Raw genomic sequence first — 18,801 nt, 5'->3', positions numbered from 1 at the left:
CACTGAATTAAATAGGGTATTATCTTCCGGTAAGAAGAAAGCACAAGGCCCGGACAAAGTGCATTACACAATGCTTTCCCATCTCTGTGAGGCTGCCTTAGAGGCACTGTTGAAATTCTTTAATAAAATATGGATAACTGGTAAAATACCTGAGGAGTGGAAAAAATGCAGTCATAGTACCTTTTCTAAAACCTGGTAAACCACCAAATCCTACAGTTACAGACCAATAGCCCTCACCAGCTGCATTGCTGAACCTTTTGAAAGTGTAGTAAACATTAGACTCACCTTCATACTTGAATCCCGGCAACTTTTAGACATATATTGTTGTGGATTTAAAAAAGCATATTCGACCACTGATCACCTTGTCTGCCTAGAAAACGCCATCCTGGAGGCGTTCATCCACAAGCAGCACTGTATCGGGGTCTTCTTCGACCTGGAGAAGGCCTGTGATACCACATCGAAGTTCGGGATCCTCCGTGACCTAGCAGAGCTAGTACCCGCGGCAGGATGCTGAACTGCTTGAACGACTACCTGGCTGACCGTACATTCAAAGTCCGCCTAGGAGGAACTCTCTCCATGGCTTTCACCCAAGAGAATGGTGCACTGCAGGGGTGTATTCTAAGCGTGATATTCCTTATAGTAAAAATGAATTCCTTAGCTAAACTAACTGTCATAAGAAAACCACCGTGCATGTTACGAGATGTGATTTTAAAGTCGTTGTCAAATGAAGCTTTACTACACGTAACAGGTAGTGTATTTGTGTAGTATCCTATACTGCAGGAATGCTCAAAAGTCAATGTTGAGAAAAATATTTTTACCAATAAAAGGATGATTCTTAATTAGTGAAATGAATATTTTATAAAAAAAATATTTAAAATTTTTCAAATTCCTGAAGTTTTGGCATGTATGGGTAAAAGAACCCCTGGTGCTTGGAATTAATCTGGAGCCTCTGTTACAGCGTTCCTTATAACCCATGTCACTTTGGGATATTAAACCCCATATACCATACCTCATTTTCTTGGCAGTCTAAGCACGCAGCCATGAAGTTAAGGGCATGCTGTGCAGTGTCCTGTGCGATATGCACAGTGCATTCCTCAATGCTAGGCAGAACCTTCAGGCTTCAAAGAAATTCAACTTTCGATGGCTTACATGTTCTGAAAACCTTTGTGGGCACCTATACATATCAAATGCTTCACTTGGTGCTTGCATTGCCTGGGTTGGTATTAAGCCTGAACCTTGTTCTGCGCTTGCTTCATAGTATTTTAGCTAGAAAGGGTTTTTTTTGTTTTTTGGCTATTTGGGTGGGACCAAGCACGACACAGGTAAACTTGTACGCTGTAATGTCACCTGCCTGGTTTGCCTTAGTAAGTTCTTTATGGTGGTGTGCGGTCGGGAAGATGTTCTGGCAATGGGAGCCAGTAGTCTCGAGACTGAAGAAGGAAAAGCAGTGTGCATGAGTGAGTGTTTATGACCCTTCTGTCTAATATATGCTTCATGAAAGGCATTAGATGTATAGCACCCTGTTGATTTATAAAAACGTAACTTTCGTGGTGCACTTTGTAAAGAGAACACATGATAGATTTTACTGGCTGAATGCAGTCTCTTGTTATTTTGCTATAAGCACGATGAAATTAATCTCAAGCAAGTCACTCACAGTGTCACATCTAGTATATCTGAGAGGTCATAACGGAAAAGAATTTTATATGCGGTGGGCTCTAACAAGTTCATTGTTATCGGCTCTTGCCACATCTACTGCAGAACAAAGGTTCTCCAATTAACCCTGTCCTGTGCCAGCTACAGCCACCTTATGCCCACAAACGACCATTATCTGCTCTTTTTTATATCGTGCCTTGGTGGCAGTACTGCTCATATGCATTTTCTATTCCTAATTGCAGCTAGGATTCCATTAAATCATGCTTATTTGCAAATTAACTCTGCCTTCTTCCTGTCTCCTTATGTTACCTGGCCTAATGTGTGCTGGTTCTTGTAGGCATGGAAAATAACCAACTAACTCAACAGCAAGTGTTGTTTCACAGGAATTCGTGCTGCGTATCGTGTGCTGTGGTTGCTGCAGATTCCCAGGATAGAGGGCATGTGATCACACAGTAATATAAAAAAAATCCAGCTAGTGAGTGTTCCTCATAAAAAGGAATTAAGACAAGGATTTAAATCACCTTGAATGCACTGCGAAAACAACTGTGAGGGTGCTGCTTACTTAAATACAGTGATCAGCAGTTCTTATGTTAAAATGAAGCTCCTGCTTGTGGTTCATACAGATGTGACACTACCCATCCGCTCCATGTTTGTGGACGTTGACTCAATCCTGGGCTGCAAGGGCAAGCACCAGATCCGCACTCTTCAACTTGGTCCTGGTAGGAGCGCAGCTGCAGATGAGGAACGGGTGCCGTTGGTGCTGGTACATGGCTTTGCCTCAGGCGTGGCCCTCTGGCTGCTTAACCTGGACCACCTGGCACAGGACCGCACCACATACTGTTTCGACTTGTTGGGCTTTGGCCGTAGCTCTCGACCACGCCTCTCGAGAGACCCCCTGGAGGCCGAATACCAATTTGTGCAAAGTAAGCACACCTCTGGCAACCTTGCCTTCTTGTAGTGTCAGGTGGCCTAGGTAATGGAATCCTCCCCATCTGTATTCTTACAAAGCCTAAGCTTGTTCATGCTCACCAGTGGCTGGGCTGTCTCACTAGAAAATTTTAATGGTGGTATGTGTGTGTGACAGCCTATATGAAAATTAAGGTGGAGGCAAACATGTGTACTGCACTGCATTTGCACTTGTGTACTAAATTGCATGCAGGCAGAATGGCACTGTGCATTAGCCTTTTTCATTTAACAGCATATACTTAATTTTGGTGTTGTGCAACTATTACTACGCAGGTCTAGAAATGCCTGAGTGCCTTGGTATTTGCCTCTCCTGTTACATAAGCAGCATCAACCAATGCTTGCTAATGTGATTGAAAACTGTTGACCAGCTACGGTGGGTCAGTGGCTTTGGCGTTCGCCTGCTGTTCCCAAGGTCATGGGCTCGATGCTGGCCGCAGCAGTCATATTTCGATGGAGGCGAAATTCAAAAATGCTCGTGTGCTCTTGGATGTCAGCGCATGTAAAGAACTCCAGGTTATCTATAGAGCTGCCGGGGTGACTCAGTGGTTATGAGGCTCGGCTGCTGACCTGAAAGACGCGGGTTCGATCTCTGCTGCGGCGGCCCTTCACTACGGTGTCCCTCATAGCCTCAGTCGCTTTGAGACGTTAAATCCCCGTGAGCCAAACCATCCAGGTGACCTGTATTAATTGAGAGTCCTCCACTACAGGGTCCCTCTCAGCTCTGTTGCTTTGGGGTGTTAACTTACATTTAAAAATGTCTTGAGTAGAAGCAATACTTGTGTGTGGACTAATGGCAACCATCAGTTATCAATTGATCAGAGAACCACAAATCTTCCTGTTTTCACTCAGCAGGCTTATTTCAAATGTAGGGATATTAAAGGGACACCAACAAATGCACCATGCTTAGTGTTGAGTGTATGGAACACTTCAAGGATTTCTCAGATCTGTCTTCTTTGTGGTATTGCAAGAATCGTAGTGCAGTAAAACTGGGCTGCACACAAGAGTGGATTTAAAGGGACCTCCCCTCCTAAGTAGGAAATTTTCTATGCAAAAACAGCATTGACCCCAATTTTGTGACAAAAAAACAGTTCAAGAAATGCACTGTGCACATGGAACCCCCCGCTGCCCCCTCCAGGAGCTGCCCATAAAGCTACTCCTGACCTTGAAGCTATACAAAGGCATAGCCGTGCTCCCTGAGGTAATCCTTCAACCACCTGCCTGTTCTTTTAACATGTGTGGCATCGCTTGTCAGTGGTATCTTTTATTATTTATATTGTTGTTTTAAGGGGGGACACTGCTTTCAGCACCAACTTTCTTACTTTTTTCATGAGTTTTGATTAAACTTTTTATGCATGTTAGTAATGCTTTCAAACATAATAAAACTTAAAAGGAGGACGCCGACCAAAAGTAAAAACCGAAAAAACAACAAAATGACTTTTCAAACGTAAGTGCACGAAATTTCAAAATGCTTTCACTGTTTTTGTTATGTATTGCATGTGCCTTCCATTTTTGGTGTACGTGTATACTTTATGTAATTTGCTTACCGTTTGTTGCTTGAGTGTTTTGTGTATTCGGAAAAGGGACTGACACTTAGTCAGACATTCGTTGCCTTTTTGTCAGCCTCCTCGACAGAGTTTCCTTGTATTTCTGTCAAACATACATACAATACATTACAATACATACATACATACATACATACATACATACATACATACATACATACATACATACATACATACATGCATGCATACATACATGCATACATACATACATACATGCATACATACATTCATACATACATACACACGCGCGCGCGCGCGCACACACACACACATGCACGCACACACACATCTGGAGAACATTTTTAGACAAATTTTTTTTCTACACCTCATGAAATGCCTGTAGGCTAGACAAATGGTGGTTGAAGACTGGTTCAACATTCACTGCATTTCTGAATTCATGCTACACGTGATGACATTTTAGTTTTTTTTTTTTGTGGCACTTTTTTTTTTTCATTTTTTACAAAGCTTTGCATAGACTAGTCTGAGCTGTCAACAAGATGTCACACCAAAAGTCTACAATTGATCAGAATGAAAAAGCAAGAACGTCATAGCATAAGGTGGAGTTCAGTAAGCGCAACAAAAGATACGGGGTTTGTGAAGAATTTTCCTGCAAAAAGGGAGCACTTAATTAGAAATTTGTAACAAAGAAAAACAACTATTTTTCAAGCATTTCCCTGATATGCAGTGCCACTGCAGTGCACAAAACAATTTTGGTAAGAGTATTTCCTGGTGGATTTCAGTAGTGAAACTTCGGGACAGCATAGAAAAAGAAAACAAGGCAAACGAGCGGATAAAAAGATTTTTTTAAAAATTGGGGCCATTTTTTTGTGATTTGAAAGCCACGTTTCCCCTCAAGTACTTGCAATCTACTTATCAGTTTGGTGCCTTTTGCAAGCCATGAGTAGAAGAATTTAATTGTTCAATAAATATTCACTTGGGCAGCTAAATATAGCATTTGTGGAACTGAATATGTAGTGGTGTCATTGCCTTATGATGTTTAAGGCAGTTGCAAACTCTTCTCTTGCAGTGCAATGTCATGTCCTTGTTTTCTTTTCCCAGGCATTGAAGAGTGGAGAGCTCAGGTGGGCCTTGACCGCTTTGTGCTGCTGGGACACAGCATGGGTGGCTTCCTGGCTGCCTCGTACGCATTGCGCTTTCCCGAGCGTGTCGCCCACCTTGTCCTTGCTGACCCATGGGGCTTCCCTGAAAGAAACACTCCACGGCCGGCACTGCAGCTCCCAAGTTGGGTCCGTGTGGTCTCTACCTTGCTGAGCCCCTTCAATCCTTTGGCAGCTGTGCGGATTGCAGGACCGTGGGGTCAGTTTGCACTTTCTGTGGAGCTCTTATTCTCTCCTTCATTGGTGCAAAATATGAGCAAGGCGAAAGGCCTGACTCGATTTAGTGTGATACACAGCGCTTTTCTTGCCTACATTGTGAACACTGTAGAAACGATAATGTTGTGATAAGTTTTTGGAGATATGGTTGCAGGAGGACCTTGTATCAAGCTAGCCTTTGCTTTTCATCAATACTACAGAAGTAAGCCTGAGAGTGGATGTGCTGTAGTCTGCTGATGTGAAGGTACAGTAATACAAATTTCAAAGTGTGTACATCGTCATACCCATCTCAGATATGTCACATTCAGATCTGTCAACTGGAACCATTGCTGCTTGTGGAAGAAAGAAAAAATGACCCTGTTTAAGTAGTTGCTAAAAGTGTTTTCACTAAATGGATCTCCTAACAAATGAGTGATAATGGTAAGGATAAGGGGGAAAGTAAATGAAAAAAAATCGACAGCATCCGATGGAGACTGTAATGCGTGAGCATTATATTTTAAAAATGTTTCTGTTCGCTTTTAATGATTAATTATCACATCAACTATTAATTATTGTGAATTAAGAGCATGCAAATAATTACCACTTAATACCTAGTCTTAACATGTTCATTATTGTAACATTGATGAATGTTTGTTACCAAATTACATTCATTAAGATCAGTCACTATATATTATCGCATCAAGTAAGCACATCCTTCATTAAATCCTTGTTTCCGTTACAACCTTTTCATTGCAAATGATCAATTACATTTCCTTATTTCCACTCCTTACACTATTTCCAGTACCTAGGCATGGCTTTGGTTGACACCGGGTGGTTGAGAATTTTCACAATGGCTGTTCTAATGCTCACGAATTAATAAATGCATGAATGTAGGGGCTGGAGATGGTACTTGATACTGCGTCAGCAGTGATGGTCAGTGAGCATATTAAAGGGACCCTGAGGAGAACTCTTTCAATTTTTTTTTGTTAGCAAAATCTGATAGTTCGGCATTTCATGGCTTTGTTGCCGCATGTCCGGGAGCAAAAGATGCATTTATTTCAAAGAAATTTGGATTTGAAGTTGAAAAAGTTTTTCCCGCCGCTTTGATTCAAACTCGAGAACTCTTATGACATCACGGAGAACTCTTATGACGTCATAGGACGAAGTGACATGAAACGTGACGTAAACACAGACTCCGTGATTTGTGGTGGCTAGCGGTGCGGTCTAGCAGCTGCCGAAATGAAGGCTACCGTCGCCGCACGTTGAAGGCATCTATTTGGGTTCGCTACCATCGCTTCGTTTACGTTTGCACTGGCGTCTTGCCAGCGTTACGATGGATCCCGTTCCCGAACCCGACGTTGTAGTTCTCGCAAAAACTCTGGCCTGCATTTCAGCGACCTCAGCCCCACAGAGTGTGCGATGCTTTTGAGGGAGCATGGTTAGGTTAGGCGCCGGCGGGTCGTTTCCCCCCTTCGCCGTGAGCACCCATTGCAAACTAAATATCATAACCCCAGTGCGGGGAGTCGTGAGGGGCCAGGACAAGGTCGGCGCGTTGCGCCCATCGGAGGCTGGCTGGGGCTTTGGGGCCAACGGATTGTGATTCCTTGAACGACGCGGTTGCACGGTGCAGCAGGCGGCGTCGAGGTCTCCCACGGTTGCAAGGGCTAAGTTATTTATTAATTTTTTTGCCACAAAAAACAGATGGGTGCTCAAGGGTGGTCGCGTTTAAAGTTGGCGGCTTGAAACTAAAGCCGACGCACGACGGTTCAACGGCTTCCACTAGATCCAACGTGTCCACTCGATCGGGCTCTCTCGCCCACTTGCATGTACCTTCAGATGTGCACTGCGAATGGATTAAATTAGCTGAGAGCTCGAAAAAAACGGCTCCGCCCAACTGCCGAAGCTATTGAATGACGTCACAACGCGCACCTCGCCGCGGAGCCGGATCAGTCTGGCCGGGCCGACGGCAGCTGGCGCACTCAGCGCGAAACAGAGACATGCTCCAAGTCTCCGCCAGTGCGGTCAGAGTGCGCCGAAACCGCCGAACGCGTCGGGGGTCAAGCGCAGTCGGAGTGTAGAGGGTCTCGCTTTGGCCGACATGACGTCACCATGCAGCGCGCGCGCGCGTTACAACGGAGTATAAACGCGCCTTAACAGAACCTGCGCTAACCGCTTACCAATGTATTCGGTGGCGCCATCTATGGGAGCCACTGCCCCCTGCCCACTCACTGAATAAAAAAAAAATCCTGTGCCGAGGCTCGGAATCGAACCAGGGCTTTTGGCGTTTAAGGCGGAGACGCTACAACTCCGCCACGACGGCTCATGGTATAACCATCAATAAAGGCGCATCTAGTGAATGCACTCTTCCGATGCAGAAGTCTTCGCACTTTCGCTGCGTATATCCTGGCCTAACAGAGCTAGGCCGTCAGCAATTTTTCTTAACTGCCTTGTACCTTGTCTCTCGTCCCTAATAAATGGTTTCCGTTAAGTAGTTTGACGTTTACTGGCACAGCCGGGAATGTTTCGCTGGGCGAGCTTGCGAAGACACAAGTGCTCTTTATACTGCGAACTGCCTTGTACGATCACCGACCATCGTGCCATCACAGTTTTTCATCGACTGTGGCGATCATCTGACAAGCCTTAACAGGCTCCTTCAAAGGTTAACTAGCACTTGAAGCGGCACTTGGAGTTCCTCTGCTGTTCTGCGCTTGTATATCAAGGTGCGTCAAAAACAAAACCACGGGACACGCAAAGCTCATAGACGCGAAGTGCCATAACAAATCGAAACTCTCCTGGCCGCCTGTGTCGCCACCAAGCATCGGTTTTCTTTGCTTCCAACATTCAGGTTGTCTTTTGTCTGCCTTTCTTGTGTGATAAAAGTGCACTATCGGTTTAAAAACAAAACTTACTTCAATATTGAATCGCGCAACCTTCCTTTGTCAGCCTCAGAGATTCGCAGCCCCATGTAGGAAAAAAAATTCCTCCAAGGTGGCGTCTCTTGTCCTATAACGTGACCACGCTTGTACTTGCGAGATTGGCCTGTGGCGGCAATACCTGTACTTTGGTTCTTGCTATTTTCTACCTTACAAGAGCTTTGTTTTCAGTAAGAGCGGCATTTTTGTGATCAGGAGCTGGTATTCTATCGATACAAGCCAACTTCAATTTCTCCTCAGTGTCCCTTTAACTGTTTCCTTGCAGTGACTGTTCAAATCGTCCAATTTGAACAATGGCCTGAAAATACCCGTTCTGAGCAATCCTGGCAACTTCTGGTCAAATATTGCTATTCAGTATGTTGCAGAGGAAGTGTACTTGTTTCTGAATTTTTTTTTTTTTTTGTCAGCTACATGGGGGAGTTTTTTTTTAACTTTGCACGAAACCTGCTAAGACAGAGCGATGGCAGCAGGCATGGTGCCTGAGGTGGCGCACTCATACTTGCAACTGACCCTGCTCAGCAGCGACAGTGTTCTCGCGATTTCACAACATCGACACACGACTTAGGATTTGCAAGTGGCAGCCTTGTGCAAAAAGATGGCTTCCGTTTGCCTTATGATCGCTCTGGCCAACCTGGCCTATTGACAGGTGCCCATCTGTAGCACTCTTCTGTTGTTGCCACGGGGATTCACTGCTTTCTAGGCCTATCTGAAGATACCGGGCATGTTCTAAATGACTCCAGGCCACCACCAGTGTAGTGGAAACAGCTTTCCACAAAGACAGCTTGGAGTCGACTTGGGCACTGCACTGTAGATTAGCTGAAAGCGGTGCTTGAGCAATTTTTTTTTTGCTGGCTGGAAAGTTTAGGGTGAAGGGTTCTGCAAATTTGGATAGTTGCTTCTAACATAGTAGCACAAAAACTTATATTCTATATTTTTTATTTCTGTTTTCTGACTGGACATATTTGATATATTTGTGAATTTTATGTGAGTTGCTCAAATTTTTTCAGTTAGATTTTTTCTTTAGTAAGCAGTATATATTGTTTTTTTTTTCTTTATGGTATTGAAAAGAAAGTTTTATTAGCTAAACTATGATGTCCTGCAATTAAGGAGAAGTCTTAAATTTACAGGGGAAAGTTTTTACGAATGCCACCTTGAAATTGCCCGTTTTTCCATGGTAAGAAAAGAGTTGAGAGTTAAGAAAGCAGCATGTTTGTAGTGTTCTGCATCCTGGGGCATTAAGAATTTTTGGGCGGCCTCGGTTATGCAGTGGCTGCATTTTTTTGGATGTGAAATGCAAAAACACCCAGATAGTGAGACTGGGAACATTAAAGAACCCAAGGTGGTCAAAAATGATCTACTGTCCTCATCTGTGTTATGCCTTATAGCCTCCAGTGCAGCTTTGGGATGTTAAACATTCAATGACATCCATCCCCCACATACACACATGCATTTGCACACCCAGCAATATGCATTGTTTGTCTAGTTTATATATGGAGTGTTTCACGTAACATGAACTAAGTAATGAAAGTGGCTTATCGGAGCTGGCCGAAACCAACGATTTATTGTATCCCGTCGTGTGTTGCTCCTCATAGTATTTTTTAAATTTTGCTTAATTAGTTAATTAGGTAAGATTAATTATGCAAATTTTCTGTTATTAACTTTAAGGTCACATGCATTCTCTTCAGTTGTAGAGGGGGTTAAGACAGAATCGATCCAGTTCTTTGCACCAACATATCTCCTATGTGGTCCTTTTTTCTGGAATTTAAAGAAAGCCTGCGAAATAGGAAAAAAACCACGTGACCATGCTCATGCATGGTCACACTCCAGCGATCCTATTCGTGTTTTCAGCGAACGAAATGTGTGCACTGACAATGCTTACTGAGCATCCACCACTCAATTCGATGGGCCGCAAAAGGATAAGAATAAAAAAAAATGGAAGCTTCCTTGAAATATACGGCTTCACTGCATTCCCTTCCTTTTTTTGTTTTGCCTATGCGATGGCTCAATAGAACCTCTGTCTGAATTGGCTGTCAATGGTCTGCCTATCGCTTATCGCAGATCAGGGCGTGCACTTTCCATGTTCAGGAACAATCTGCTGACGCACTTTCAAGTGTATGCTGCCACTCCTAGACGGTGAGCGCGCACGCTTCATTCAGTCAGGACGCGCTTGGCAGCTGTACAGTATGGTAGCACAAGAGTGCAATCGCATGGCTTTTTTTCATATTTCGCGGGCTTTCTTCAGATGCTGGAAAAAAGGACCACGTGGGAGATACTATATTGCTACAAAAAACTGGATCTGTTGATTCGTAACCCTCTCTACAACTTGACGAAATGCAAGTGACCCTAAAGTGAATATTAAAATTTTTGCATAATTAATGAAGGGTAATTATCTAATAAAGAGGAATTTAAAAATACTGTGAGGAGCACCACATGACGAGAAACAATATGTGTTTGGTTTCATCCAGCTTCGGTGCACCACTTTTTTAAATCCTTGGTTCAAGTTACATGAAACGCCCTGTATAGGCAGTGTATATAGCACAACATAAATGCTAAATAATCCCACTAGCGTGTGCTTGTGTTGTCTAATTTTTGTTGTTAACTCTGTTAGTGAAAAACACTGCCTTGAGTGCATGCAATCTCTGTACATGGTGTGCAACAATGCACCTTTCTTGATCGAAATAGGGATAAGCAGATTTTCATGGCCTCAATTGTAGTGCGTCAAGGGATTGCTGCTTTCCTGTAAGGTTCAGAACACTGATCTTGCATGTTTGTCCTCTGTGGCTTAACACAGTGTTATGGGCTAACCTTTCTCGCTCTCTTTCCTTTTTTTTTTTTGCCCACCAGGTCCACGGCTCGTAGAAAAAATCAGGCCGGATATCGGAAGGAAGTATGGACACATAGTAAATGATGATCAAGCAGTGCCACATTACATATACCACTGCAATGCTCAAACACCCAGGTTAGATGTCCCCTTAAGTGTGTTGATTATGGTCAAGACTTCCACCTGGTTTTCACCATAGTCATGTTTCTGCATTGGCATTTTCTGAAAATTCCAGCTCTCCGCAAATGATATATGGAGCTTTTTTATCCTTGATTTGTTTCTTTATGTCGGCTAACTTCGTTAGAGCTTTGCACATCAATTTTGCTATTTTAATTTTACTCCACGAATGGTTTAAATAATTTCAAGGGGTTGAGACATCAAATTTTGGGGCTATAATAAGCTTGTTATGGGCTTCCTCTGTATGTAAAATCACCCACGGTGATATATTTTATGCAACAAATGCTTAAAAAATTTTAATTCAGCTCCAAAGAGTCCCTAAATGCTCTTTCTCACAATCGAGACCCATTGCTAGCACTATAGTTTGTGACATAGAACTGTGGAACGATATCAATGAGTAGTAGTGACATCACAGCACAGTAACGTGACGTACTAAGAACGACGATGTGCGACATCGGCGAGGAGCTGTGTCAGCAACTCGGCGGTCGGTGTGCTGATCGGCGTCAGTAACGCACCAGCCGGCACTATATATCGGCGGCCAAGCAAAACATTCATGTTGATGAGATGATGACTATAGTTGCTCTTGTTTACACCTTCTCCGTAATACAAATAAGCAAAACAAGCGACTATACATTTCAAATGTTCACCCTTCAGCTCACCTGCAGTACGAATAGGCCTAGCGAGTCTGCCGGGTTCGTATGTACGATGTCCGCAGTCGTGGAGAGCGAGTTCACTAGTTTTAGCAAATCGAGCATCATCGAGCGTAGTTATGACAACAGTGACCTGAAATTGAGGATTGCTTGCATCTTAGGATGCAAATACATCGAGTGGAAGGCACCGCTCCTAGGCGGTGTGACCAATATTGCAGGCTCCCTTGGCAGCAGCTAGCAGTTGTTGGCGTCGCTTGAAAGTTAAGCCATTTTATTCGTTGCAAATGGCCGCCAAACATACCTCTAGGTAAACCAATTTAAATTCAAGTACTGGATACATTGGAAAGAGCAAAAAAGCAGTTACAACGAATCAGAAACGCCGGTCCTACGCTGTGTCAACAACCTGGCTATGAAGCGTTCCCCAGGCTGGCGCTCGCATTCTTCGGCAATTCTTGCTTATCGCACTGTGCAAACAATTAAACGCACAACCGGCGCAAAAGATTAGAGCTTGCTTAACCTGAGTAAAATGCAGCTTGCAATTCATGCCGAACTAACGCACAATTGCTGCCTGTATACAGATGTAGATATGTAAACAAAAGTAGCGGCAAGATGCAGTCGTCGTCATGGGTGCATTCCTGGGGGAGTTACGTACCTGTGCGGTAAATTCTGAATCCTGTGCAATTGTCTGGAAGCATTCATTTAGCGAATACGTGGATTAATTGCTAAACAAGCAGCAGATATCGCAATCAGCAGCCACGGAACCCTGAGCAGTCGCGCAGAAGTGAAGACAGGGACGGGTATTGTTCGGCAGGAAAAGTGAGGCGTCGTGTCGCTGTAATGTGACCAGGGTCAGCTACGGACCACCGACACAGACGTCCGCCAAGCATTGGTGTCGGCGTGGCAAAGCGAAATACAATGCAGAAACCGCGTTGGCATACGCGAGGTATGCCGATTGAGATCGGCTAAAGCGAGCCACTTGGTTTCATGACTAAGTGTCGTCCCTAGCTCACTTGGCTTTTCTCAGCATATCGCAGTACCGACCAAGTTTGCCGGCACATGATTTCTAAAGGCGCTGCTATGCACAGCATGTGTACGAGAGCAGACAACGCAGCAATCCGTGCGTCACAACTTTCGGGGCCCATGTGACCAGAGTTGCTGCTCTTCCGTAGTAGTGCCGTCGCACAACACCCCGGCGCTCAGAAACCGAAATCGCTCTGTATAAAGAATGCAGTAATTAATTATTTACCGCACATATATGAATTGTGCAGCGTGTATCGCATGTCCTGGGGCAATACGCAACGCTTGAAACAAAGAACACGCCAACCAAAAATTTGGTGTCTCCACCCCTTTAATTTAATTTAAAAACCTTTCACCCCCTGTCTCCCTTGATGTGTTTGGTAGTCTCTTGTTCAGTAGCCCTTTTACAACATTGTTGCAAGAAGGTGTAATGAGAAGTTTGTCGTTAACTAGATGAAAGTTAATGCTGGAAACCTGTATGGTATGATTGCGTTGGTCTTGGCATTATTTTTACACATGGTCTTGGCGTCATATGATAATGGGTTGGACTTTTCAGTTTTTATTTTTTAAAATTATGTGGTTTTTCAATGTTTATATAAGAGTGCAACTTTTTTTTTTTTTTCCGGTGTTATGTGTGACATGCCTGTGCACTGAATACTCGCATAAAGTTTATCTTGGTTCATTTATCAAGAACAGTCAGCTTATATACGAGTAATTACAAAGAAATGGCGATGTTTAGAGTAGTAGTTACAATGCAATACAGTCGAACCCGGATGTATCGAATTCTAAGGGGATCGGAAAATAGTTCGATATAGCAAAAATTCGATATACAGACAGAGGCTTAACCCGCACTCGAGATCATGACAAATTGTGTCTTACCGATTGCAAGAGTCATGAACTGCAAATTCCGGGCACACAACCTGAAAGCACTTCTCCAATTTTTGACTGGTTTTTGCTGTGAATAATGAAGTTGAAAGCACTAGTCACAATCTTCTCGAGGCTATCCAGGTGCGACAGCCCGGTATCTTCCATTTTGCCGCAGCAACGTTGAATGAGGCTAAATGCTGATGCCAGTTCAGCGGCTGTGCACGGGCACATCTCGTCAGTTGTCCTCGTCGTCGCTGGAATTGTCTTCTTGGGTGCCAGCTATTTTGGCCACAATATCCTCATCAGCGAGGTCAGCTACAGCCTGAACTTTGCTGTCAGCGTTGATGAACTCCTTAATGGTAAGTTCAGGCGGGACGACGCTGGGAAAATGGCACAAGCACGGAACACGTCCTCCAAGCATTCATCATCGTCATCCAAAGCTTCAGGACATTCATCTCAAGCCACTTCAAGGCCTGCTTTGCCGAAACAATTGGCTACTGTGGCCTGTTTTATGTCGTTCCAAGCACCGGTAATCATCTGGATAGCACCGAGCAGGTCAATCTTGAGATCAGTTCCCACGCGGAGGTTTATAAGGAGTCGCTGAACAAGTCGCCTTCTGTAGCCTACCTTGAAAGCCTTTATGCTACCCTGGTCCATGAGCTGCAGTCTCGCTGTGGTGTTCGGCGGCAGTTCAATGTTCTGCAGCTTGCAAGTTGTTTAATGGGCTGAGCAGATGTCTAATAGAAGGCATACTTGGCAGCCTCTCCTGCCCAACTCGGCATCCAAAGCCTGCAGCCATTCAACAAAAAGTTGGCGTGTCATCCAAACCTTTTTATTTCAGCCGTAGCGGACAGGAAGTTGCTTGCAATTCTTGAAGCAGCGCAGTGACGTGCTCTTTCTGGTAACAAACGAACGCAGCTTGCCCGAGCCATCCATGTTTGCCACAAGCAGAACTGTAACACGCGCTTTGCTCATTTTCTCACCATGACGTGAGTTCCACGGAGATCGAGTGTCTTAATTGGCAGCATTTGCCAAAAGAGACCAGTCTCATCTGCACTGAAGATTTCGGCAGGCGAAAACTTTGCAGCAATCTTTGACCGCTCTTCTGAAAGCCACTGCTGCATCTCCTGTCTGCTGACAGCCCCACTTTCGTCTGAAATGGGTTTTTCCACAATGCCGTGGCAGTATTTAAACCGTTGCAGCCACCCAGTGCCACCGCGAAAGTTCTCTTCGCTAAGGGCCGTGGCAAACCATTTAGCCTTCTCCTAACACGGGGCCATCCACAGGGATGTTTTTCGCTCGGACTTCGAGAGGCCACGCATACAGAGCCTCCTCAACTTTGTCGAAAGCAGCAGAGCGCACACGACATGCTGCCAAGCGACTTTGCTCACTTGCTTTGAGTGTGATGTTCTGCTTGTTTTTTAACAGCGTACTTAGAGTGCTCCACGGAATGCCGAATGCGTGTGCCACAGAGGACTTCTTTTTGCCATTCTCGATGCGCCAGATCACCTCAAGCTTTGTTGCGAAGTGCAGATTTTTTGTGTCCATAGATGCCATAGCTCACTAGATGACAGCAGTCACGCACGCTACAATCGACACGTTGAGACACACACAAGATAAATGTGACACGCTCCGCACTGGCCGATGAGTCGACTGGCATCGGTCGAGGAGGCACAAAGAGAAATGAAGGAGAGAGAGGGAGTAAACTCAGCGCAAATGTGCCATTGGTGCTAGTTGTGCCAGTCGTGGGGCGCTGCGGGCGCAACCACCGCCTGGCTCGTGGCCTCCGCGACCGGGTCCGGCGGCGCGCGCACGTGCTCTGTTGCGGAGGCCACGCGTGGCTCTTTCCAGTTCTCTCGTCTCCCTCTTCAGTGAGGAGGTGCTGCCCTCACTTATGACCGGTTTTCCCTCTTTCCTGAGGAGGCATGGCTTGCAAACGTCGTCGCTCACCTCCTGCGCCGCGCGTTGTACGAGCGGAGATGCGAGTGTCTTTGGGGAAAGCATGCCTCCCAGGGGCCCGGCGCAGCATTCGAAATATCTAATGGCCGGCGAAACTGGAGGTCGATATAGTACACAACTGTCCTATACTTTTATATAGTATTTTCAAGGGATAATCTTCGTGTCCAATATAGCCAATAATTCGAAATGTGCGGGTTCGATATATCCGGGTTCGACTGTATACTATCATCTAAAGTAAACAGTGTAGAATTTAAGTGATCTAGAAGTAAGACCAAAATGTAATAGACTCTTTATTTCTAAAAACGGTTGTGCAAGAACTGCGATGAACAAGAAAAGAACTGGTAAAAGCAGCAGGGGGTAACACACATATACATTTTCATCACTTGGGCAAGTAAAACTAGGCCTTTCTGCCAAGTTTCCTTTATGTTGGAATAGCTTTATCTGATTATGATAAATGCAAGTGTATTTGTTGCTTTCACTCACAGACCAAACTGCGAAAGTAGCAGACACATCGTAAGAACAAAGTTTATGCTTGGAAAAAAATTAAGTGACTGCAGCCAAAATCCAGAAACCAGAAAAGCCGGTTCACCAGTGTGACATAGCCAATGAGCATGCTTATGAAGCAAGTGGCATCATGGGTGAAATGTTACCACGACCAGCATGATGTCTTCTTGCATAGGCTTTGTCACTTGGAGCAGTAGCCTACGGCAAAGGACCAAATGAATGGAAAATGAAGTCTATCGTTCGAAAATGCGGCCCTTGGATTATTTGTCCCAAAGATCCTGCTGTCTTATCGCACTCCTGGCTTTCGCATTGTTAATCTCTCTCTTGACCGATTGTAACTTGTATTGAGTAGCCAGAAAAGTATGGAATACTTCTGAAGAATACTGACATTTTTCAGTCAAAACTGAATTTTAAAAAATTTATTGGATACATGTTTGTTGTTTTTTTCCGTTTAAACTGAAAACTCCAACCCCTACATATGATGAAGAGCTCCTGCAATAGGTGGCCACAATGCCACATATGTGGCCACATTGTTTGCTTAGCTTTGTACAAATGTTGCAGTAGCACAGTGTAGTGGCTTAAGCTGTTCAGCTTGCCCTGTGATGTAACGAGCATCTTAGAAAATTTTCATGTTAAGATTCTTGGGTGAGGTTTGTTGTGCTGTGATAGTTGGAGGAAATTGAGCTTCACATGCAGTGAAAGTGCAGATAATTAGTATTGGCTAAAAATAAGTTAGAGCTCATTTGTGTAAGTCTGGGGGTGTTATAAGAATCAAAAATAAAGGTATTAAGACAATTGTATGTGGGGCTTTTACAAATATCTGCAAGTAGGAGGCGGTGGTAGGTTGTCGCTATATTACTTTTCACATTTAAATTTATTTAAATTTTTGGTCTTAATTTCATATTGAAAGAAAAGCAAAGCAGGATGCAGCCAATAGGGTAAGAATTTCATGGGCTAATGATTAGATTACCCTTTTCATGTGATTTGTTGTTTTTCTTGATCATATGGCTCGTTGTTGTTTCGTTAACTGCACTGACCATCACAGTGTTGTGCAGTGCTTTATAAAGTTTTCATGTAACTTTCAGCGGAGAATCTGCATTTAAAGCCATGATGACACAGTATGGGTGGGCCCGACATCCAATGATTAGCCGTATTGGAGAGCTGCATCAAGGTGTACCTATGACATTCATCTATGGCTCAAGGTCAGTGACAACTTCGATTATGGCCTAGTTTGTGAAAGCCAGCTGGTTGCTTTTTTTTTTTTTTCTGTAGCGGCATTTGACTTCCTTGCATCAAAAGGTGAATACTGCAAGGCTACTACTGCTCTGATTTGTAATGAGTGGCATCAGAGAACACAATCTGCACATGTACTGTGTCTGTTTGTAGGAGGGATATTTGCTGCAGCATACCTGTAGCATGCCAGGACATACAGATTTTCTTTTGAATACTCATTGCTGGAGGGGAAGAATGTCCACTTTAAGGAAGTCTTTGCTTGTCTTTGCTTATCTTGCTTGTGCACCTCCTGCACTTTTCTGACAGTGTATGCTTTTGCTGACTGACACCTACTAGCAAAACAGATGCGTGGCTTTCACTGAATGTGAGGTAGAAATGAGTGCAAATTTCCGGAAATTGAGGCTGATTGTGTCTAGATCAGGTAGTAGTTCTAAGCCATTTAGGTAGCTTTGTTAACTGAGGTGGAATAGCTGGGCTAGCTTGTACCATGTTTAAGTCAGATGTCATTATAGTGAAAATGCAGTTATACCCAATATTCACCTTAGAAGTGGATGCTGAAATTTCTGTGAACAATATGCAGGCGAGCCCAAGCAAAGGGCATCAAAATATAGAGAGCTCAATGTACAAAAAAGAACTATTTCTGAAGCTTGAAGCTTGGTAAAGGATGTGAAACTTTACCTTCCAGTGTGTGGTGGCAAAACATAAAATGAGCGTGACTTTAGTTCGCGGAACAATAGTAGCCAACTATCCAAGCCAAATGCGTAGTGTGCATTCTCCGGCATTCCTGTGCCTACTGGCGGTGGATGAACGACTGCAGTACCTCTTTTCTCTTGGATGATTTTGAGAAACTGTATGGTATCTGTGACTTTTGGCTTCTTTCGTATATATCTTAAACGGGTTGAGTCACCAAATTTTGAGGCTATAAAAGCTTGTTAATTATGGGCTTCCTCTGTATGTAAGGTCACCCATAACAGAGTATTGGATGCGACCAACACTTAAAATATATTTTACTTCAGCTCCAAAGAGTCCTTAAATGCTCTTTCTCACGATCAAGACCCATTGCTAGCATGGTAGTTGCTGACGTATAGCCGTGGGAACTAGACGTACGTGGGAACGATATCAATAAATATTAGTGACATAATAGCA

General features: G+C 44.0%; 1 protein-coding gene across 6 annotated transcripts in view; it reads left to right on the top strand.

The window, feature by feature from the left end:
• Nucleotides 1-18,801, top strand: part of LOC144114267 ((Lyso)-N-acylphosphatidylethanolamine lipase-like) — a 52,842-nt gene that overhangs the window by 18,646 nt on the left and 15,395 nt on the right. For all 6 annotated transcript variants that reach the window (XR_013310990.1, XR_013310989.1, XR_013310992.1 and 3 more), the window contains exons 3-6: nt 2,277-2,576; nt 5,241-5,498; nt 11,272-11,386; nt 17,508-17,624. Coding sequence is in view for 2 of the 6 variants with exons in the window: in XM_077647885.1 (XP_077504011.1) it covers nt 2,277-2,576; nt 5,241-5,498; nt 11,272-11,386; nt 17,508-17,624 (790 nt within the window). In the remaining 4 variants the exon portion in view is untranslated. The remainder of the gene's footprint in view (nt 1-2,276; nt 2,577-5,240; nt 5,499-11,271; nt 11,387-17,507; nt 17,625-18,801) is intronic.

The sequence above is a fragment of the Amblyomma americanum genome, chromosome 1, assembly GCF_052857255.1.
Source record: "Amblyomma americanum isolate KBUSLIRL-KWMA chromosome 1, ASM5285725v1, whole genome shotgun sequence".
Lineage (NCBI taxonomy): Eukaryota > Metazoa > Arthropoda > Arachnida > Ixodida > Ixodidae > Amblyomma > Amblyomma americanum.
This window is presented reverse-complemented; position numbering and strand designations above follow the sequence as displayed.